The sequence below is a fragment of the Caretta caretta genome, chromosome 10 (genome assembly GCF_965140235.1).
Source record: "Caretta caretta isolate rCarCar2 chromosome 10, rCarCar1.hap1, whole genome shotgun sequence".
In the NCBI taxonomy this organism is placed as follows: domain Eukaryota; kingdom Metazoa; phylum Chordata; order Testudines; family Cheloniidae; genus Caretta; species Caretta caretta.
Window position 1 is genome coordinate 78,598,430 of NC_134215.1, and position 24,470 is coordinate 78,622,899.

Genomic DNA, 24,470 nt, shown 5'->3' on the forward strand with positions numbered 1-24,470 from the left:
TTTTTTCCATTTTCTTTTCCTATAGTAATAAAAAATTTCCCCCTTTCCTTTCAAAACAACCAATGTTCTTCCCAGTGAGGTGTTAATGAAATAGTCTGGTGGCCCTCCACCACACCAGGCACTCTTTCCACTCAGAAAGGTGGCATATTAGGCAGCTCATCCAGCTGTACCTTTGAACATTCTGATGTGCTTTTTAATACTAAGTATTCAGAAGTCTCAAGTTTTAGCGGGTTTTTCTTTTAAAAGTAAGATGTAATACACTATGGCTGAAAAGAAATAAAGCTAATGAAGAAAATGCATCTTTTAGAAATATGTATTTAGCCAAAAAAAGGGGGGGGGGAAGGGACCAGAATATGCTTTTCTTTCAAAAAGCACTTCCCTGAGGCATTTAACACATGACAGAGGATGTGTCAGTGACAATCAGGCACCTCCTTGGATGCGTGAGGAATGAGGTTGAAAGGCCAAGTGCCTCCAGTATCCAACAAGTGCCATTATCTCAGCTGGGAGTGTGTTATTCCATGTAGCCAATGGTAGAGCCTGAGGGTTCTGAGTAAAGATGGGAACGTGCATAAGGGTAGGAGCTGTAGTTCTAACCTATCTGGCTGATGTCCCATAATCTGTCAGACTGGAACTCTGATTAGACAAACTGGTTATTCCCTGGGGACTGATCCTGCCTGGAGCTGAGCACTCTGATCCTGATTCAGCAAAACACGCATGCTTAGTTCTTGACTAAGCATTGACGTAGTTGGATCAAAACCAGACTGCTTACTTTCTTGTAGGATCAAGCCCACAATCCTTAGAAAATGGGGGGGTTCACTGGTTTGAAGGAGCAATTGGGAACAGCTCACCTGTACTCCAGGGTCCAGTTTGGCCCTAATGTGGCAGGTGAAGACTCTCTTTAGGTTACTGGTGGTGGTAAACCGGCTACAACAGTCATTAAAGGAGAACAATCATATAAAACTCCAACACACAAAACCGAACACAAGCACTACGACTTGGCTAAATATAAAGCTTTTAACACTAACGAAATGTCACCACAATCGGGATTTAACGCAAACACACTGCCCTTTCGTTTGTCTTTGAACAGGTTTCATTGGAGCAGAGCAGAACAGTCAGATGAAAGAGGAGCAGGTCTGACGACACAAACGAATGAACTTCTATATAAAACTTGAGGTAGAACATTGCTTTCAAGGTTTGGAAGTGCTTTACATCAGAATGACGACGACATAAAAAAAGGACAACACCATGGCAGATATGGAGCATGACTTCTGAGGTAGTACCAAGCTTATGCAGACCAACTTGTTTTGAAAACAAAGGAAGACACAGATATTTGCTACTTCCCCGAAGACATTCATTCCGGTTGAGGTAGGTTCTGAGTCTACTCGGGATGTTTGTCCAAGTCTTTCAGTAGCCCTCATGCAGGCCTCATTTTTTTTTCTTATTTATATTCAATCATTAAAAAAGCATCCTGAGAAATAGAGAAAGTGTACAAAACCATCAAATCCATGGAGAGGTGGCCTTTCCCGGCCTGAATTTTTGGAGTCAAGTTAGAAGGATTCATCTTAATCCAGTCATCGTGAAATAAAAAGTAGATCACAAAGTAGTCCTAAAGCCACTAATGGGGAACATGGGCTGCGATGCCAAGGGAACAAGGCTCCGCCATATTCCATCATTGATGGAGACTGGAGAATTGGTAAAGTCTGTTACCTAGCAGCCATGGGAAAAACAATTATGACCAGTCTTGATAATGCAATTGTAGGAAGAAATGCACAGAGAGGCCTGAGACAGGTCAGGAAGATAAACTTCATAGAGCTTCAAAAAAGCTGTATATCAATATAAAAGAAATAATAAAGCAAAAACAAAAACAAAAATCAGACTGTAGAAATCTTAAATTGACCTGAGATTGACAAATCATTGTAAAGACATCACCAGACATGGAAATGGTTCTTGGTGAGTCCTACAAGAGGCTTAAAGACTTGGCAATTATCCTTCATTGGTGGGACTATGTTTCAAAGCTGGGACTTCCTGGCTAAAGTTGTGTAGCGGTCCACCCTGATCATCAGGAGCCAGACTTTTGGCTTGGGGATCAAGCTGTTCTTCTATAATGCTGAATTCATCCAATGGAAGTGTAGATATCTGAGTCTCATCGTGTGAGTCAGGTGGAACGTGATCTGGCTGAGAGGAGAAAAAACATGCCATTACAAAGACAATAATTGTTGCATTTGGCTATCACTACCAAGATGCTGGGCTTCTTAGAAATGACATGGTTCATCCAGGAACGAATATGCACATCTTACATAGATGCCCTTACCATCTACAGTTTAAATTCTACCCCATGTGCCAGGAATAAGGACTGTTTGTGGCGACCACTATAAAGTTGTACATTCGTAACCAACCCCCTTTGGGCTGACAATGGGGTTCAAACTTGAGACTGTCAGCACTAAACGCAGGAGCCTCTGTCACTTGTGATAAAATAATAATTCCTCTAGCTAGCAGCTGCAGTAGACTCTTAACCTCTTATATGAACTAGCCACTACTGGGGAACAAAGACGCTCCCAGTGTGGAATGGATTAAACATTAGTGCTTAGCGGATCTATATTTTCAATGGATGGAAGGGAATTAAGCGTATATCTCTCCCCAAACATCAAGGGAAGAGGAGTGTGTTTGAAAGGAGAGAGTGTCTGTAAATCCCACGATTAATGTCAAGGCAGGACCCTTACCATTATTCCCTTATCCTGTTGATCCTGGGAAGGCAATGCTAGAAACAACCTTTCCAGCTCGTTCATCTCCAGTTGCTTCCCATTCATGTCCAGGTCGTCCCTGTCCCTCCGAGCAGCTCCGTTCAGAACCAGGCCTGTGGCATTCCTCTGACTCCTCGGGATCTGGGGGGTTGACAGCTGTTCCTGGACGTTTTTACACATCAGCAGCCTGGAAAACCGAGGGGGGGAGGAAACTGAAAGTGCAGCACTTCCCAGCATTGCATGCAGCCCCTTTATGTGGGCCTGGGCACACCTCGCCGTTCGCATCTTACAGCCAATTCTCTGCTCATACACAGCCTCCCAAAACAGGAGCTAGACTCAGAGACAAGCCAGCCAACAGAGTCACAGCTCTAGTCTTTGTCTCCACCTCTCCTTCCCCGGACACCCAAAACCTCCTCCACACTTATCGGTGCGCCATGTTCTCTCACTCCTCCTTATAACCCATTTCTCTGACACAGCTTTCAAAGCAGATCTCCCTGCAGATGTGTCCACCCTGTGTGCCACCTCAGCTGTTGCCCCAGGTAGGGTATTTAGTGCAACTGTCTTTTAATACGTTTTGTAGGGGCGAGGTGCTGGCTTGACATCAAAGGCCTCTTGCTGGATGTGGCCGCACAGCTCTGCTTACGATCAAGTGAGTGCCCGCAACTCCTGTGCACTTCAGGTCTAATCCAAGACCCTTTGGAGCCAATAGAAAGACTCCCATTGACTTAACTGGTCTTTGATCAGAGCCTAGGCAAGCGATTACTGTACCAGCGACAGGGATGTTATACAATCCCATGTGGAGGGGCACAATCACCAATGGAAGGAGAAGTGGACCCTGCAATCACAAGTGGGACCATGGCCTGGCCGGTGGACTCACAAACGGGAGGTGGTCCATGAGACATTCGTGCTACTGCAATGCGGTTGAGTCTGAGAACACTTCAAACAGCTTGAGAACCACCGGGGCAAAGCAAACGGCACAATACAAGTAGATAGTGTATTAGCGTCACTCGGCCCGTGTGGGGAGAGAACCGTACCTTCCTCTGTACCCAAACATGAGGAACAGGACACAGAATATAATGCACGTGACTCCAATGTGGATCCCAATGATGATCCCCGTGGTGGAGGTCTTATTATTTTGCTCATCTTTCATGCAGTCACATGGGGGATTCAACACTGTGAGGAGAAGCAGTGAAAAGGGAGTTAGTCCCTGGGGTTTTAGCCGCCTAGTGCTTCCGATCCTAGACACATGAGCACCGCAGCATGAGCTGGGGTGGGAAGCCCAGCATTAGGCCATGTTCTTGAGTAGCTCAGAGGCTAACAGTTGTAGAAGGAAGGAGGAGACATCTCCCCAACTTTCAGCCTGGAGGTTTAAGCCCCCATTGGGGGAGGGGAGGGCAGAGCACTCAGCGTTCCCACCCCACTCTCTGCCAGTCAGCGGAGAAGGGGCCTGGTAGGGCAGGGAGGAGGCAGCTGCCGTCACAGCCTCCTGTGACGAGGGGGCTGGCTCTGTCTCCCCTGCTATCAGGACCTGGCACAGCTCCCTCCCCATGGCCCCCAGGCTGAGAAGGCAGAGCAGGGGGAGCCCAGCTGGGGACGGTGGGGGGCTGAGCCAGCTCCAGGGAAGAGACTGATCCCAGTCCAGCAGCAGCTCCTCCTTGCCCCCTCCCCCGCCCCGAAGGAGGTTCAGATATGGGAGAGGGTGGGGAAAACAGATGTGGAAGGTGCTTCAGGGGAAGAAGCTGTAGAAGCAGTGGCCTGGAGGGGAGGACAAAGGTTGGGTGGGAGAGGGGAGGGCTGAGGAGTGTTGGGGGAAGGGAAGGCTTGGGTGGGGGTGTTGGAGGGGAGGAGGGGGGTGTTTGGTGGGTGGGGTGTTTGAGGCAGGGGAAGGGGGTGTTTGAGGGAGGGGAAGGGTGGGGGGTGTTTGAGGCAGGGGAAGGGGGTGTTTGAGGGAGGGGAAGGGTAGGGGGTGTTTGTTAGGAGGTGGGAGGAGCAGAGGAGAGTTTGGGAGAGGGGAGGGAGTTGTGGAGGAGGGATGCGTGGGGGAGAGGGAGGTTTGCAAGGGGCAGGGAGGGAGGGAATGTTTGGGGGGCAGGAGGGGCCTCACTGTACTATGAGGGGGTGCCTCCCCACAGCTTTGCTGGCAAAGCGACTCCCTTGCTCTCCTTAACGTCCCGTTATGGCAGTGGCCACAGTGGGGGAGCCCTGCTGGCTGCCCTCAGAGCTGGATTCCAGGCTGTGACCAGCAGGACCCTGCCGGTGCAAGCTCTTTGCCCTGGACCCGGCTCACCACAGCCCGTCTGGTGGCTCTTTAGGACTTGGCATAAGATGTGCTCGTTCACCGTGGGGCTCTCTTCTGTTGGGCCCGTAGCCAAAAGGTATTTATCCAGCGCCGGGTGAGGGGCGTGGAGGCAGGGGTGTGGCTCATCTGTGCCAGCTGTTGCTGACAGTCTTTCATGGTAACGTCCCCAGATCAATCAACCGATATCCACGGTAACAGCCAGGGCTAGCACTGGCCAAAGCTTTGGACACTGTTATTTAATGAACGAAATGGGATCAGGCTGCCAAGCGTAACATTTGTTTTATTCAGACTGCAGGTCGATGGCTGCAGCAGGCTGCCAGCTGAACACTCTTACAGACGGACGTTATCCCCTCTCCGTGATCTGTACCTAGAACTGCCATTGGAATAACATCCGAGGGTACTGTCTGAGCTGATGTAACTACAGGCTAAAGCTAGCTGAGGAAAACACAACAGCTCTGCAACAGCTTTCCATGACAGCGAAGCGCTCTCCCCAAATACACCCGCTGTATTGCAGCTAGCTATTTACAGGCCCATGTCTCCCCCTTTCCCTTTGTGCTGGAGGGGCTAGCAGGGACTTTCAACTGAACTAATTCCTAAGATTTTGCTGCAATCCGGCAGTTCTGCTACACGGTAACAAAAGCTTTCAGCCTAGTCTCCTGAGACAAGCAATTTCCTTTAAAAGTCGAGCCTGCATCTCTGATCTCTAATGCTGTGTTCAGATGAAAAGCGAAAGGATAACATACAATTATTTTGCCTTCCTGCCTGGGGATCTGTAAACTTTGCATTTTCTCTGTGTCAGAGGTATGATGTGAATTACACTGGAGGAAAAAGAAAAGGAGGACTTGTGGCACCTTAGAGACTAACCAATTTATTTGAGCATAAGCTTTCATGAGCTACAGCTCACTTCATCGGATGCATACAGCCAGAGCAGTTTATAATATCTTATTCAGTGATATCCCTCAAAACAAAGGCTAAGTATTAGAATGGAGCTGATGGACTTATCTGTACTTCCAGCAGAGATTCATGTTTACTACGTTAATGGTACAGTATGAATAACAATCTCTGTTTTGAAGATATTGCCATTGGAAATCTGGTTAAAATGACTCCCAAAGCACCAGGGTATTTTTCAACACATACAAGAACACAAAAGGTGTGAACAATTAAAGATTCCCCTGAGAGGTGAATCCTCTTGCCTCCAGGTAACTACAGCACTGATACACTCAGTCTCTTTCTCTCTTCCTACCTAACACGGATGCCCTCCAAAGAACTAGGTTAAAATTATTTGAAGTCTGATTTTCAGAGGTGCTCTTGCCCACCACTCCAACTGAAATCAATGGAAGCTGCAAATAGCGCCTCTGGACACTGGGCCCAGAGAGGAGTCTAGTCTAGGTGCGGAAGAGCCAGGAGACTAGAATCATGGCAGCAAACGCATCCTTAACTCATCACTGCAGCTCACAAAGCAAAGGCAAACCCACCAGCTGTTCTGAGACCAATTCCCTGCAGTGGGAACAGAATCCTAGTAAGTAGTGAGAGATGGCAAAACCATGTTAGACCAGGGAGGAATCTGCTTCCAAAGCCAAGACAGCCTCCAATGTGAAAATGATAATACAGCTGATCATAACCAAAACTCTATTCATGTCCATTCCTGTGCACCAGCAAGAGGAGCAAAGGACGGGTCAAATCTGGACTTCAGTTCAGGACCAGATTTGTAAAGGGATTTAGGCATTTCTTCACTCAGCACTGGAAGGACTAGGCAATTTAGACAGTGATTTTGACTTCGGATGAGACGTAGGCTCCTAAATCACTTTTGAAAATGGGACTTAGCATCTAAGTCACTCAGGTCTTGCAGCGCTAAGTAGAACAATGTCTAAATACCTTTACAAATTGGAGCCTCCATTCTTCTGTCAGTTTCAGACAGGCTCTTCTTCATTTTCTTGTTTACAGGAATTTCCTTGTTTGTTTGTTTGGTTTGTTAACAGAGAGAGACTGTCACAGACAAAAGTGTCCCAGATTGTTAACAACCAACCAACCACTCCAGAAACAATGATTCTTTATCTGCTATTATCACCCACTGCAATAAGTTTGTGGAGATGTAGAAAAGCAGGACAACAATGGACTCCTTAAACTACTATAATCAACACAATCTCATCTAATCTGTCTAATAGCCCAACACACTGGTGTCTACACCCAGTTCTGGTTCAGTCCGAGCACTAAAACCTGACTTGCTCCCCTGAGTACAGTGAAGAGACTGCAAACTTACCTAAATGTAACTAAGGATAGAATTTGGCTCTGAGTCTATTAAGAGCCAGATTCTGACCTCGGATATATGTTCTGGGTTCCCACTGAAGTCAGCTGAAACTGCAAATATACAGAATGAACTCCCAGGATTTAACCCTAAGACTTCTAATGCAATATTGGTGATAAAAACATATGGCCTTTGGGGAAGGGACCATCTTTTGATTCTGTGTTTGTACAGCACCTATCACAACGGGATCCTGGTCCATAAGAGGGGCTCTTAGGTGTTGCAATAATACAAATCATAGAATATCAGGGTTGGAAGAGGCCTCAGGAAGTCATCAAGTCCAACCCCCTACTCAAAACAGGACCAATCCCCAATTTTTGCCCCAGATCCCTAAAAGGCGCCCTCAAGGATTGAACTCACAACCCTGGGTTTAGCAGGCCAGTGCTCAAACCACCGAGCTATCCCTCCCCCACCACTTAAATAAATAACAACATGCTGTCCGTGCAAAGCTGTTGCTTGTGAAAGAGCGAGAGCTAGCTGTGTGTACTCTCTAGCCTGTCCACCAAACAGCATTCCACATTCTCCATGTGGGGCCCGTACAACCTGAATTTAGAAGACAAACAGCGCTATTTAGTTACAGGCGTGCCGGAAAGTGTGCACATTTTGCTTTGTTTTCTGTAATTAGAGATTAGATGGAATTGAGCCGCCAGATCCAGAACGTTTTCCTTCCTAGCAACACCAATGATCGATAATTGGTGGTTTGGAGTGTGCTACAGAGTGGGCAGTTCATGCCCATATTATTTCCAGTTGCTTCCTTTAGAGAGAAAGAAGGGGTGATGAATATGTATAAAGATTAAGCAACTGGAATTAACCATATTAGCCACCAGAAGGCACTGCTTCTCCATGCAACCTAGCTTCAAATTTATTTGCTGGGAAGAAAATAAAGTGCTTCTTAAAGGTGACGGTTCAGAAGTAGCAACACACAGTGTTGGATGCACTATTAAATTACCTGCGTGTTAGTAAGACCTTCCCTGTCTCTGGCTAGATCACTCCTATCCTGTGACGGTTCACATCACGTACACAAGTTGGCCTGCTTTGGCCTCTTACCTGTTTTTTCAACTGTTTCTCGAAGGGATACAAAGCGGACAGTAGAATTTCCATCCCCGTGCTGGTTATATGCCAGGAGTTTTACTTCATATACCACTGATGGGTCTATTTTAGAAAAGACACGAGGAGGGCATTTCAGGTTAAAGAGCTTCAGTACACTAATCTTGCTGAGCCTGCACTTGTCACGAAAACAGAGACATTTTACACGCATTGCAAAAGCCAGTCACTGTAAGTATAAGGACCCGAACCTGCTCTCATTTAAATCAGTGGGGCAGGCTGAGGGCCTAAGGGAGGAGTGGAAAACAAACCTTGCTAGGCACTCATGATATATGTTCCCTAGCTGTCGTATATTACTCTAGACATTCCGCTATAATGACAACAACATAAAGGGGAATTTTCTTGCTCAGCAAAGGCACGTAATGCGGATAAAGCCCTCCTCAGTACTTACCCAAGTGAGTAATGTTATAAGATGTAACGTTGCTGGGCAGGAGCATAGGGCCAGTAAAGTGGGCTAGGTGAACTTTACGGTAGTACAGTTTGAACCCTTCCTGCTGGCCCAGTTTGACGGAGGGTTCCCACACCGCTTGGATGGTGGTGCTGTTAAGAACTTTAATAAAGAGGGACGGCATTGCTGGGACTGAAACAGAGAGAGAGGGAGAGAGGTTTTTAATGACTTGGGTCATGCTTGTGCCTGTCGTAGCCTAAACATAATTGGCTGTGCACAGAAAAATAATGAAATCCCTGCTAGTATTTCATGTTAGCTGTTGAGTCAGGGGATGTGATAGAAAGATTCATTTGATCGAGAAGATTAGCTTAGGTTAGATCCTGCTTTTATAGTCCTGAATTCCTTCAAGAAGTTGTGTGAGTTTCAAACCGTTTCCTGTTCTCAGCATGGCAGTTCAACAAGCTAGGAGGCTACTTTGTAGAGTCTGTCTGCAATTTGATTCTCGGCCCCATCGGGTCAGGTCAGGAATGCAGGAGCATCGGAAGTGCATTTCCAGATTCCCCTCTCCTTCCCCGAGGGCAATGGTAGCTTTTTAGAGTGATTAATCCCTGAGGGAGGGAGAAACCAGAAGGATGGAGTTAGAGACATCAGTCTTAAAGCAGGTTTCAGAGAAGCAGCCGTGTTAGTCTGTATCCGTAAAAAGAAAAGAAGTACTTGTGGCACCTTAGAGACTAACAAATTTATTAGAGCATAAGCATCCGATGAAGTGAGCTGTAGCTCACGAAAGCTTATGCTCTAATAAATTTGTTAGTCTCTAAGGTGCCACAAGTCCTCCTTTCCTTTTTAGTCTTAAAGCAATACGTGAAATATGCTGCAACCGGCTGAGCTCTCAGGCTTCCTGCACTGACTTGCAGTTGCTGTTCCAGCAGCGATTGCTAGTCTGGGCTCGGCTCTGCAGTGTGTTTCAGGGGCCATTACACAGAGAGGTTAATAAAGAAGGGAAAGAATCAGGGATCAGAGTGAAATCAAGGCAGTAAGTTTCTCTATGTTGCTGCTACCTTGCAACCAGTTTCATCATAATCTTTTTGTAAAGGGATGTACTTACCAGATCTCAAGGATGCGTAAGGTTGGGGGCGGGGGAGATGCAGGACTCCCCTTTCTTACTTTGTTATCCCCACTTACCCATAATGCTGATGCCTACGCCCCCACCCAGGGCCTGATCCAAAGCCCAATGAAGTCAATAGGAGTCTTTCCATTGACATCAACAGATTTTGGGCTCAGACCCCTTGAGACAAGGGGAGGAGCTGCTAGTGTCAGGAGACATGGGGATGTAGCTAGTTGGAGTGGGGCTGTCCTCCAATGTATGCACTGGGCACCACTGCATGGCTGGCCCTGACAGGGTGTAGCAAGGGCTGCTGATGAGCATGGTCCATCCAGCGCCCCTGGGGGTATTGCATCTCTTCCTGTTTTACACAGGCCACGTGTAGATTTATGTCACAGAGGTAAAGAAAGATTTAAAGTCCAAACACTGAGCAGGCTTAGTGCTAGCTATATGCCCCCCCCCCCCCCAGGTCCCATTCCCAAAGTTCTTCCCGGCGTCTGGAGTGGTGAATTGCACAGAGAGTTTTCCCATATTTGCTTCTTCCTTGCACATATCCAAGGTAGTGTTTTAACACAAAGATAACCAGAGCGAAACCATGTACCAAGAGTGAGCCAACCACACCTAGCTGGACGGCCTGAGAAGCTCCCCAGTGATTTGTGGGTCTGCAAACCCAGTTCAAGTTGCCCTGTAATTTAAACATGGGGTTTTTTCACAGCTGATTCAGTTCAAAAAACAAGGTGGCGATGGAAACCTCAGGCTGCGTTTTAGGGATAGAAAACGTAGGCTCACATGGGTGCCTGCCCAACACATAATACGAGAGACAGTTTGGACTGAGGTTTTTGGCAGAATTTTTTCCCCTTCCTCTCTGTGCTCCTTTTCTTCCCACACCTCGTGTACAACATTCTTTAGGCGTCCCAGTTGTTGTTCAGTCATTAACACTTTTGCTGACTACCACAAAACTCTATAGAGCAAATGCTCTAATCAGTGTCTGGCCCTTTTGCACCATTCACTAAGTGCAAACTGACCACAACTGGCCCACAGAGAATTTCCTTGTCAAAGAGGTGTATCCCTGCTGGTACCAATGTGCCAGCTCTGGGCTCCTAACACCTGGTGTAGAAGGCATGGCAGGGGAGGGAGGAGGTGTTTTGAGGTCAGGCAGGAGGAGTGACAGAGATCTGCCACACCATGGCAATCCTGGATGGTTTTAGGGTCCCTTAAGGACTCTAAACCAGTTGTGTAGCTTGAAGTCACTTGGCCGGGGCTTGCTCCAAGAATCAAAGAGCTGGATCTAGCTCCTTATTGCCCCTGCCCTTGGTGCAGGAGAGAATCTAGCCCTATAACAATTTGGGAATAAATCTGATCTCAGTTAACCCTGGTCAACAGGAACACTGGAATTGCCAAACTGCAACAGGACAATAGTCCATCTCTAGCAGTATCTTGTGTCCAATAGTAGCCAATATCAGATACCTCTGAAAAAGGAGTTAATCTTCCATAAAGTACCGAACAGGGGTGAAATTAGTACCTGAGTCCACTTGGTTAGCAGTCTGCACTCAAAAGAATAAGGATTGGGGGTCCTGTGGTTGTATCCTCGCTGCTGTAATTACAGTCACTATTCTTTTTCTCAGAAATGTCTAACCATTTATTGCAGTGCTGGTGTAGCCATGTTGGTCCCAGAATATAGAGAGACAAGACAGGGGAGGTACTATCTTTTATTGGACCAATTTCTGTTGGTGGAAGGTACAGGCTTTTGAGCTACACAGACTTGGGGAAGGAAGTAGAGTGTCTGAGCTAAATACAAGTTGGGATAGACTGTAAAACAGAAGGGTAAGGCATGTTGGAGGTGGTTTCTTCCACCTATTCCACCTCAATCACGATGTGGTGTCATCTTTCACAACAAAGATGACACCACCCACAAGCACCACAATCCCAATGACAATCATAAGAAAAAAGAATCGTTGGACTGCACATGCTGCCAGAGGACAAAACCACACACTGGATCATTTCATTGATTACTTCAGGAAAAGAATTCACTGTGAAATCCTCAACAAACATTACATCCACCACCAAGAGGAAAGCAGATAGTCTCTGAAATCCATCGACCAAATAGTGATCAAACCTGAAGACAAAGGGGACACCACCATAGTCATTTATCGTGATGACTATGTCAACAAAGACAGCAGACAACTCTCTGACACCACCTACTGTAAAGAACTCATAGAAGACCTCCTAACACAATTCACCCAGGAATTTAAAGATACTGTCAAATCCTTCCCAAAGCAACTTGAAGAAAAACCTTACGACCTCATCCCCCATGAACCCATTCAAGGGACTTTCTAGATGCTTCCCAAGATACACGAACAAGGGAACCTAAGCAGGCCCATCATATATAGCCAGGGCACTTTTACTGAAGGAATATCAGGACTAGAAACATAAAATGTTAACCGGTAAGCATTAGTCATACCAGTTAACCCACCTTAACTGTTAACCCCTGGGCCGCCTGGCCACCTGGCCCCAGCCACCCTGTACCGGCTGGCCCACTGGCCACCCCAAGCCACCCACTGGCCCCAGCCATCCCGCGCTGCCCAGCCGGAGCAGCCCCGGCTGGAGTGGCCCCAGCAGCCCCAGCCCTTTAATCATTTAACCATTTAAACTAAATATTTTTAATTGTTTAAACTATTAACTTTTTAAATGATATTTACATCCCGAATCAGGACTCACAGAAAACATCCTTAAACCACTCACCACACAAAAGGGCAGCTCCCTCCAAGACACTACAGTCTTCCCCAAGAAACTCTAAAACTTTAACAACCTCCATCAAACACCATCCTTACCACCACGGATGTCACCTCCCTATACACCAACATCCTTCACCGCAATGGCGTGGCTGCCTGCCTCAAACACATACAAGATAATGCACAACCCTCAGAAATCCAAACTCATCTTCACCCATAACAACTTCACTTTTAACAGCAAACACGTTGTCCAAACCATGAGGACAGCCACGAATACTGGGATTGTTCCCCAATACGCCAACCTCTTCATGGGACACCTTGAGGAAGAATTTCTGGCAAAATGCACCACAAGGCCGACGATATACCTGAGATAAGCCATGATATTTTCCTCCTTGGACAGAAGAGGATCTGAGTTACCCAGGAAAGAATTTTCTGTAGTATCTGGCTGGTGAATCTTGCCCATATGCTCAGGGTTTAGCTGATCGCCATATTTGGGGTCGGGAAGGAATTTTCCTCCAGGGCAGATTGGAAGAGGCCCTGGAGGTTTTTCGCCTTCCTCTGTAGCATGGGGCACGGGTCACTTCCTGGAGGATTCTCTGCTCCTTGAAGTCTTTAAACCACGATTTGAGGACTTCAATAGCTCAGACATAGGTGAGAGGTTTTTCGCAGGAGTGGGTGGGTGAAATTCTGTGGCCTCCATTGTGCAGGAGGTCAGACTAGATGATCATAATGGTCCCTTCTAACCTTAGTATCTATGAATCTATGAAGACCTAAACTCCCTCACAGATTTCCACCACAACTTCAACAGCCATCACCCATCCATCAAACTTTCTCTACAACAGTAGTTTTCAAACTTTTTTCATTTGCAGATCCCTAAAAAATTACAAATGGAGGTCGGACCCCTTTGGAAATCTTAATACATAGCCTGCAGACCCCCAGGGGTCTGTGGACTACAGGTTGAAAACCACTGCTCTAGGACACTTCCATACCAGCATCAACTTCCTGGACTCCACAATTAGCTTAAACAATGGAACCCCACAAATGACTATATACAAGAAACCCACCTTACCTCCACAGAGCCAGCAACCACCTCAGACACACCACAAAAATCTGTTATCTACAGCCAGACACTCAGATACCACATAACTTGCTCCAAAGAGAAAGTCCGGACTATACACCTAAACACAAGTAAACCTGCCTTCACTAAACAAAGAAGAAGAAGTAGATTACACCACCAGAGAAGTAGATTACATCATGGCAAGGGCCACTCAAATATCCCATGAGAACCTGCTTCAATACAGAAAAAAAAAAACCCGCTTTCAGCACACTCCTGGTTGTTACCTACCACCAGCCACTGGAACCCATATGAGGTATCATCAAACAGCTACAACACATATGTGAGGGTGACCATATCCTGAAAGAAATCTTTCCTGAACCCTTACTTCTGGCCTTCAGATAACCTGCTAAACTTGCCAAGTTCATCATCAGAAGCGAAATTCCCACAGATCAGGACACACCAACTCAAAGCAGCACTAGACCCTGCTAGAACAACAGGTGCAAAACGTGCAGATGCATCTCCACTACCACAAAGATCAATACCCCTCACATCATACACCTTTCAAGGTTCATGGGTCCTCCCTATGCTTGTCACAACATGTGGCGTACCTCATCCAGTGCATCAAATGCCCCAATAACAACGATGTGGGTGTAGCTCGAAAGCTTGTACTTTCCACCAATAGAAGTTGCTCCAATAAAGACATTACCTCAGCTATCTTAAGCCTACCTTTCATCGACGCTTTCTGAGATATTTGTCTTGACAATATTTTTTGGCACAGAGTGCCACAAAGTAATTGTATACTTGAATAAATAATAATAATAATAATTGATTTTAAATGTGTCAGTTTTTAATTTAACTGAGTGGTATCTTATCACGGTATTACAGAAAAGGTAAGTTTGTTTCCAAATGTTGATAAAATGTAATTGTGCCAGTTTGAAGCTTGACAACAGCAAATAAGCTACTTTCCCAGTTTTTTTACTATTTTATGAGATTATGGTCAAAACAGCACATGGGGAGGATCTGAAATTTCCCAGACATTTTAAACGATTTTTTCTCAAAGAAGTACAGTTGTTGTGGAAAAACAAAAACTAATCTGTTGTTTGAGACACTTCTGTGCAATCACAGTAATACGTCTTCCAAAAAGGTATTCCATCTCCATTGATTCCCATTGGGATGCAATGTCCGGGCAAGTCAATGAATTTTCCTAATGACTTACATGTAAGTCAATAGAAGGGAACAATGAGTTGGAGTTTTCCCATTGACCTACATTAGGAGAACATCCCCATGTACACTCAGTAGAAAACGAAGAAAGCAGGCTTCCACATTCATTTGTCTGAACATATTCTGGTTTAACATCTGTTATCGGAAAACAACCAATTATATCAAAGTTTGCTTCTTACCAGGATAGTATCCAGATGTGTAAGTTATTGAAATGGAAATCTGTTTACACCATGGCTTCATCTGTGTACACGCGTCAACGGAGTCTGTTTATGGATCAGAACTAACCTTGTACTGGAACATGCCATTTCATCCAAGACGTAGATACACATTTTTTTTTTAAATCCAATAATGTAATTTTTCCTATAATACTCCTTCCCTCCTGATCCCTCCAGGACAAAACTGTGGGGTGGTCTGGGGTCCCCTCCCCTCTTTGAGGCCGGCCATTTGACTCAGCCTAGGGGGTGGAACTCCAGGCCCTACCCTAAAATGGAAAATAACCTTGTAAACGGAATCCCTAGAGGAGGTGGAGGTGATGGATCCCACCCGTTGAAGCGTGGCCCTTATTTATTGGTCTCATGTCCTCACACGGCCAGCATCTGCCCATGGTGACATCTCAAAGAGGTTCATTTCACCATGTGACATTCTAGCAATGGTATTTTGTCCCTGTTATAACATATGGGACCAGGAGTTACTTAGTTAGATTTAGACTCACACTCGCTTACCAAAATGTATCTTACACATCACCTCTGAATTTGGAACGCCGAACCGAATGGCGCATAAAGGAGTCTACACTGGTTTAACTAACATGGGGAGGACCCAGAAGGCAGCCGTGCGGCTCACAGGAGGACGTAAGAAGGTGTACTACGTTATGCTTCTCTCCCCATACCCATTCGACGTGACAATGGGGATAAAACGTGCCATTCCATGAGATGACAATATCATTCTGGAGATGAAAACTGACCTTCCTAAGAATCATGAAGGAGGCGCTTGCACAGCATAAATCCAGTGAATGGATCTACGGCTACACCAGGACTGTGCTGCACAATACTATTCCATTCAGGCAACCGTCCTGGAGTCAATCCCTAAGCTAGGGCTGGGCTATACATGGGCGCATGCAATGTTCTCTCCGCTAGGGAGAAAGAACGCAGCACTTTTGTGTGATGAGCTCAGCATTTGGTAGCCCCAGGAATTGAAAATTTGAGCATATCCTTAAATAAACAGATCTCACATGGCAGCACAGGGTGCTTAGCCTTGTGCCACCTGAACAAAGCTGAAATGACGGGGAGGGGAGAGGGCGGGGAACTGCCTGGACGTCTCTAAATTGCCCTACAACGCTCAAGGACTATGTGTTGCAGAAATCACCTTCGAGACTAAGAAACCTTGGTTAGGCACAGGATGTATTGAAAGAGCTTAACAGCTAAGGACACTAGGGTACAGAATTTCAGCCTCATTGCGGCTTAGGGTTACCAGATAGCAACTATGAAAAAACGGGACAGGGGGTGGGGGATAATAGGCACCTATGTAAGAAACAATCCCCCAAAATGGGACTGTCCCTTTAAAAACAGGACATCTGGTCACCCTATTGCAGCTGCTTTGCACGGACTCAGCCGTGGTCTGGCCACTGGAGGATCTACCTTGCATAGAGGGCTCCACTAGTAATGCAGGGTGGCCACAGCTGCTTCTACGTCTCTCCCCTCCCCCAGGACCAAGGGGGCATGTCCAGTGCAACCCTGCACGCTGGAAATACTTGGCTACTGGAATGGCTCTGAGGACCACTGACAACAAGTGTACAAATAGCACAGCCCTAAGCTATGTTAGGCTCAGCTCGGCCACAGCCTGGTATCTGGCCTGAGAATATGAACTCTGAAAGCTGAGGAAGTTCGGGGAGGTCTGTCATTTAGACCACTATAGGCATAAGGGCCAGCTGCAAAGTCTGGATCTGGATTTAGATCCCGATTTCTCTAAAGTTTAGGGAATGTAGGATTTGGCATTTCGTGATAAACGTTTTTATCCACAGTGCTTGTCATGCTGCTGCCCACGCCTTTTCTAAAAAGGGCCTGATCATTTTCGCTGGCACGAAGTGCACAGAGGTGCATCCATAGAGTCTTTTCATTTGCTCAGGTGTATGCAATTTCGATGTAATTCTCAAGTTCCTGGAATTTTGCCACAGCAGCCTTCAGCTGGGCAAAGTCCGTGAGCCTCTGAATATTGTAATATTACAGTACACGGGTTCTCTCTCGCCATCTCTCAAGGTTCTTACACAGCATTTACAGTGTATGCCTCACCGGGGTGCGCACAAAAACTGCCTTTTCTGATCTGTTCGTTGAGGCATGTGTCTTTCTACTGAGACTCTGTATGCTGAAGAGACAGAGACACAATGAAATCAGCTGCCATGTATCAAAAGAAGAGCAGTGGGCACACTCGGGGCAACATTTACTCCTTTGGACTCCAACGTTGAGCATGCAACTGATTGCACCACAGACGTAGGCATCTGCCAAATCTGTGCATACAAGCAGCCATGTTTAGATTCCAGTGGGTGCCCAACAATCCAATCTGCACACAAACATGCAGGATCCGTGCAAAAATGAGTGTGCATTGGTTGTGCACGCAGAAGTGGGTATATGCTCAATGGTAGGCTGGCTGAAAATCTGCACTTTGTTAGATCCTCATTACCTGAATCATAAATGAAAATGTGGTAATGGGGGGAGAAATACCTTTATTATCCATTGGACAAAGAAACATTAACATTGGCCACCCCAATTTGTGAAGAGTTTGTTTTATTTTACGGTATAAGAGCCTTACATTTAATAAAAACCACAAGAACTTCTCTCCTTCAAAACTTGAAATATATAGTATTCATTATAACTTGGAATATATAGTATTCATTTAAACTTGGAATATATAGTATTCATTTTATGTATGCACTTGTAGAATGCATGTGCTCTTTATAATTTCATTACACAAATAAGTGTATACAGCATGGCAGTATAGAGGTATGTGTATATATATACACATGTGTACACACACAATTATATGTGTTTCACAGAAGTATATATAACAGGTAAAATATATCTAATATATGTAAGGAGTCTCCCAAATTTACTAAGGGATGGAATACTTGTTTTCCTCTTCAGTGCTGTTTGGAGTTTTCCCCAGGTCATTTCAACTTTCTTCTTGGCATCCTCTTTAGCCGAAGATGACTAAAGGAACAGTCTTCATCCTAGAGAAATGTCAAAAAGTCCTGGAGAAAACCCTAAAAAGCATTAAAAGACAAGAATAGGAGTGTGTGCTGCTTACACGCTGTTATGATGCACATATAGTTTGAGATTTTAAAAGTCACATTGTTTGCGTCTAAGGCGTGCACCTGTTTCTCCCCATCCGTAATATGTCACATCTTTATCTCACTACCGGAAGGCTGAGCAGCAATCCCAACTATTGGAACAGATTCTGATCTCATCTACACTTGCATAAATTCAGAGTGAATACACTGAAATCAATGGAGTTGTTCTGAATTTACACAGTTTGTCTCAGAGTAGGGCCTAGCCTATTCTGCTCTTTCTAGGCTTGTGTTGTGTCATCTTTCCAATTCATATTATACTAAAGTACCTACAGTATCTAACCCATCTCTTCCCCCTCTGCCAGTCAATCATTCCCTCCAGTGACTGGATTGAGATGGTACCTCACAATACAACTAACAGCTTCTGTGCTGGCTCTTTCAGTTCCGGTGCAATTTAAATTTTCATTAAAAAAAAAACAGGATTCTAGACTATGAAGAAAACCTTCCGAAGATGGCCCAATGCATTGCTGTCTTCCTGCACCTGCCTGTAGACTGCCTGGGACAATGGGCCCAACCAATCCTCATCTCCCTTATGCTAGTGCATATTTGGAGTAACTCCACCAAAATAAGTGGAGTCACGCAGATGTAAAACTGGCTTATGGGAGCTCAGGACTGGACTGAAGAGCTCTAAGAGTCTTGTTATCAGACCCCTCTCTCCATTGCATGATCGTTTGTCCACTTCTCAACGCATTATTGAATATGGTGTTACTACTATGCCAAGAGCTTTACATCAGGTCCCTGCCCTGAAGAGCTTAGAATTCAAACAAGAGAGACATGACAAGAAATGAAAACCAGGTGTGGTGTAGACAGGGCGGAAGCATGAACAATGGAAAACAGAGAGGAAGATTTCTCTAATGCCAGATATTTACCAAGGATGCAGATCATTTTTGTTTCCCTCCTTGGTATTTTCTTCTTCTTCTTTTTCATTTTTTAATATGACCAGGTGCAAAGAAAGACGCGGAAAGCATCAGAGTTGAGAGTAGTGATAGAAAATATGAGAGGAGTTTGGAGGAACGGTTTGAAGGAGGCAACTATATGTGGCTTGTTGCTATTTGCCAGCATTTGTGTGTTAGACGTGCATTTACGGGCATCGAAATCTGAAATAAGTCCAAGTCAGTGCCCAGCAGCCACATCCCCAGTCTCGGGCCAGCCACTAGAACGCCTGTTATGGGATCTTTTCTTGTCTACAAATTAAGGGCCAAATCCAACTCATCTTACTCCCAGAAAGCTCAGGCTGGCTTCTTCGGGGCCTAACCCATAACCTACCGGTGAAGCAAAACTCACTTCTGCACTGCAAGTAGTGTCTCTCTGTTTGGTGTTGAGGCAAATTGTCTCAGCACATTTTGCATCAAGAAGCAGAAAGCCCCATACTCTTATGTAGCCTTGTTCTTAAGGAACTGAATTTCTTCACCATATTACACCCTGGAAAAATCTCTACCAGATAATAATTCTGTATTGTGCTGACATTCACCTTGTGGCTAGGAACTGCAATGGCCACATCTATACAGAAGTTATTGGGATACGTTTTGCCCTGATGCACTGGACCCTACAGTTTGCAATGGGGTTGTATGCAGTGTAAGCCAGGGCAAAATTCATCTTGTTATTTTGTTTAAGATATAAAGCTTGGCAAGCTGCGGCTTTGTGAGGAACAGGCAACAGACATGCCACAACAGAGGATTCTGAGCACATTTAATACGTCTCCTAGTGGCAGAGACACTAAGTATCACTGTTCCTCTGTCCCTGAGTCAGGATGACAGAGCCATCCTGGGGGAAACTTGACAGCATCAGATAAGACATTGCACATGGAATATTGTATGGAGGGGAAAAAACATATTTTTCCTGTCACAGTAATTTTAGTCAGTTTTAATAGACAAACACACTAATTTCTTCTGCAGATACTTACAGTCCTGTACAGCATAGGTCCTCTCCCGTCAATAAGATTTCACCAAAAAAGCCACCTAAGCACTCATATGAACATGTTCCACTGTACATAAACTTGGCATCAGTTTTATTTTCAGTGAACATCCAAGTCTAGTGCTCTACGTTTTTATGGAACTGGGATGCCACAGATTCTGTTCTTGCAGTTCCTTTCAGCCTGCTAGATAGAATATTTTATCCTTGAACAGAAAACAGCTGGGTATGGCAGACGGGAGCTCCACAATGCCAATTTTCCACTGGTGTAAAGTCTAGTAAAGACCCTATGTCAGTGCGGAAACTTAAAGCAGCAGCAGCTCTAGGTGGTGTTAAAACCAGGTCCGATCCTCAGTCAGGGAGACGTAACTCGCTGTCCTGAGAGGGCTATGGGAAGCAGAGTGGAAAGTAGAGCAGGCCTCAGCTGTCCTAGAATTTGGAGACTGCAAAGGTGGCTTAAAGCCACCTCTGCCCCACCCCTCTGTTTCTCCACCAAGCGCAGGAACAGAGCAACTCAGAATCTGGCGTTTGAAAGGTACGTCTACACTACCCTCAGTAAAAAAACCGCAGCATGGCCATGAGTTAGCTGACTCAGGCGCCGAGATTCGTTGCCACGTGTTTTTTATCGCAGTGTAGACATACCCTAAGTCTCTCCTTGTCGTCATGCCTTCCCAAAACACAAACCAAACCTGGTGTCACTGAACTTAAAATAAGTCACAAAAACATTTCTGTCTTAGGAGAGTCATTTAGAACAACATTTTACAGATGAACTAGATGATAAGAGCCCCTTCAAACAGCAGCAATCGGGGAAAAAAAGAAGTGAATTAAGCTCAGTGGAGGGAGAATGGGGTATTTAGCAAGGCTTATTTGTCCATTACAAATTGCAGCTTAGTGGTTAATCTTTGTTACATGGGGCGATGTTGTTTTTAAAGACATTAGGGCTGTACAAGGATGCCTTCAAGCTTCAAAGAGCCTGGAAATTTATTACCCTGATACAAAATACGTAAACGTGCACGTGCTGATTTAAGGGAATAATGTCAAAAAGCCCTACCCAGCCTGCCCCAACCTTGTCCAAAAAACACCAAGTTTTATGAGGCATGCGTGGCTGCTGGCTACTGCTACTGAACTCAGAGCTTTGGGTCAAGGATTTTAAAGTTTACACCCCCTCTCTCTACGTTGAAAGGAAAGCCAAGCTAAAAGGATGACTGGTTTCCTTCAGAATGCTGAGTGAATAACCTTGAAGGGTAACTACGCAGCCCGTTCCATTGCAAGGATTTATTAGCCCTTTTACTTAAATACTATAGCAAATGTTCACATCCACTGAAAGCCGAGTTGAGATCTGATTCACCAACTTGAAGTCAATGGCCCTATTTCAACTATATCTGAAATAGGCCCTTTCTCCTCATATCACTGATATTTCAATTTCAAATTCATTATCAGAGTGCTTTCTTGAGGGAAAACACACCCCTCCTATGCATTTGTCTCACAGCAAAAGAAGAGGCCGTTGAGATAAACCATGGGCATCCGCCGCCTGAAATGCTCAGAGATCTGCCCCTTCAGAAAACACTACACCCTCCTGCACACGGCCAGTGACTGAAAGTTATCGCATCTCACGACTGTGGCCTATTAAACAGGGTTGGGTGATTTCTGTCCAGTTTCCTGTGGACAAGTGTCTCCCATCACAAAGAGCATTTGCACACTGGGGACACTAACTGGCAACCTCCACAGAGAGGCCAAGGTACGAATAAGCCCCAGAGGTCGAACTGAAAGATGAGGTCGCTCCAGGTCAGGGCTTTGTGGCTGGGAGGGAAGCTTCTTGTTCGGTGGGTAAAGCAAGGATTCGCTCTGCTGGGCTGTTAATCAGCTGCCCTCAGGAGAACCACAGTCATCCAAAGAAAGTACACATGCCGGGTTCTTTAGGAATGGCTGCTCAGACACCAGACCTTGTGCTCACATTACTACAGTATTTTGGCTCCTGGGGAACACGGAGACCTTTGTTTCATGCGTAGGGGTTTAGGCCCAGAGCCTCAATGGGAGTTCAGCACCTGAATACCTTGGGGGACCTGGACTTTAGTCTTTGTTTAAAACAAGTGGTTTAAGGTTACAACGCAGCGTTGGCCTGATCCTGAGACGGGCTGGCATTCAACTCCCATTGGCTTCAATGGGGCATCCAGAGCCCGAGAGTGCTACTCTCATGTAGCTGGCTGCCAGCGTAGGGCTACCCTTGCCACAACCTTTTCCCCGGCCTCTCCCCCTGAGCCAGGAACCAGGAAGTGAGTGGCACAGGAGCAGCTCCAATCGCTCTATATCACCTGTGGATCCCCTCTATGCAGGTGTGCTGGTTTTATTCTACCTCATCTTCCCCCTCAAAGCAGCTACCCCAGCTCACACCAGCTGAAAATCTGGCCCAATGACTCCAAACTGAGACCTAGAGCACCACCTGGCGAACGCCCTTTACTTCCTTCATCGCTAGGGCCTGATCCTGCAAGAGCTGCACACAGAATTTGGAGTGGGGGTGGGGCGGAAATCTAGGCATGAGGCAGCATGAAGTCAGGCCCCACTGAGGTGATCAAAAGAACTCACTCATTTTCCAGAGAAGGGACCTCGGGGAAGGAGAAATGGGAACAAAAGGGTTGTGTGAGGAAGCCACTGGCATTGCACAGCACAAAACATTGCAGAGGTCTCTGTAGTGTGTTTAGATGGGGAGAGAAAATCCACAAACATACCCCACTTGCTGCAAAAGACTCTCCTTTGGTACATTATAAACAATAAAGAGCCTTTCACCTGCAACCGGGCACACAACCAACACAGAAACGGCTACATTTTAAAAAAAAAGAACCCTCAACAACTTCCAACGTTACACAGTGTTAGGCTGTGTAGCGTCGGAGATCAGACAGAGCGTGAGCTGCTTTTGACTTGCCAGTCCAATACTGCCAGGATGAGGAACTCCATTAGCTCCTTGTCATAAGACGACAGCTGAATTCTATATAACATCCTACAGCACAATACAGAGCAGGAAAAAGGGGGAACAATAAGAAGACATGATCTAAAATATTCAAGTACATTTATCAGCCCGATAAATGGAGTTGCTATCCGCAGGTTTCCCAGCATCAGATCTCTCAAGCTTTAGGTCTCCTTACCTTCTCCCAGCGTGCTCACCACCATGACTTCAGAGGCTTTGCTGGCACCCCGGGAGGTATAAGCCTTTATATAGAAGCTATAACTGGTCGAGGGCTCTAAATCCGTCACTAGTTGCTGGAAGGTGCTTTTGCTAACAGCCTCCTGGTATTCCATCTCCACGGGGTCTGAAATGCACAAGAAAGGGAAAGCAGAGAGACATTAGCTTTGCCTAAGAGGGAATGATCGGACAGACAAATGCTGCAGCAACAGTTTACTAAGTCGTAGTTTTGCATCAAAACAAGGAACTGCATTTGCCTGGCCTGATTCTACTCACCATGGGAGTTGGACTGGGCCCATATAGCTTCACTTTCCCTTCCCTCTCAGAGGAAATACCAGCACTCGGTTCCTTATATTTAACTATTAGGCTATATGGAAGGTTTGGTATAACTTTTCTCATATTCTGCTTACTCTTATCTCCTATTCTCTGACCTGCATACAAAGACTAATCCTCAGGGAGATTCAGATGACAGGGATGAGATAACTTGATCATCTCTCTATCTAGTCATTTACATGCCCCTCATCACCATAATATTCAAGTAGGAGAAGGAGCATCAGGTTTTTTCCCATACCTGCAGCTTTCCTTATGTGCAGCACGTAACCGATGATCTCCTTGGTGTTCTGCAGAGGTTCGCTCCAGGATACCTGGACGGTGGTTGCGGAGACGGTCTCAGCTTTCACATTCTGCGGGGGACCAGGCAACCCATCTGCCCACAGCACCGTCAGGCGCGCGCTGGCTTGGGTAGAGCCGGCGCTGTTCTCAGCGATGCACTGGTAGATAGCTTCATCCTCCTGACTGATCCCGTAGATTGTGAGTGTGCTAAAAATACAGGCCGACAAAACAAAACAAGCTGTTCTGAGCCGAGCGCTTTCCTAGAAATATCTGGCCCCTTCAAAATCCCACCTGCCCGCCACAGCGAGGTCCATCCGGCCGGGTCTGAAAAGATGTCACAAACAGCTGAGGCTGACTGTGGTACCGTTGAAATAAATCCCATTTGGCATTGCTTGCTGAGCCAAACAGGAGCTATAAATAGGCTCCCAACGCTGCATCTGCAAGTTGATGATTCCATGAAAAGAAAAAGCCCAGGGAGGAGGAAGA

The 24,470-nt window shown here is 45.9% G+C and overlaps 1 protein-coding gene across 1 annotated transcript in view; it reads right to left on the minus strand.

The window, feature by feature from the left end:
* Positions 1 to 1,495: 1,495 nt before the first annotated feature.
* The window catches only part of IGDCC3 (immunoglobulin superfamily DCC subclass member 3), a 184,731-nt gene continuing 161,756 nt past the window's right edge, over positions 1,496 to 24,470 (minus strand). Inside the window, exons 8-14 of the mRNA XM_048867470.2 lie at positions 23,944 to 24,191; positions 23,335 to 23,499; positions 8,838 to 9,026; positions 8,390 to 8,494; positions 3,776 to 3,914; positions 2,721 to 2,928; positions 1,496 to 2,175 (exon numbers count right to left, since the gene is read on the minus strand). Coding sequence (XP_048723427.1) covers positions 1,984 to 2,175; positions 2,721 to 2,928; positions 3,776 to 3,914; positions 8,390 to 8,494; positions 8,838 to 9,026; positions 23,335 to 23,499; positions 23,944 to 24,191 — 1,246 coding nt within the window. The 3' untranslated portion in view covers positions 1,496 to 1,983. The remainder of the gene's footprint in view (positions 2,176 to 2,720; positions 2,929 to 3,775; positions 3,915 to 8,389; positions 8,495 to 8,837; positions 9,027 to 23,334; positions 23,500 to 23,943; positions 24,192 to 24,470) is intronic.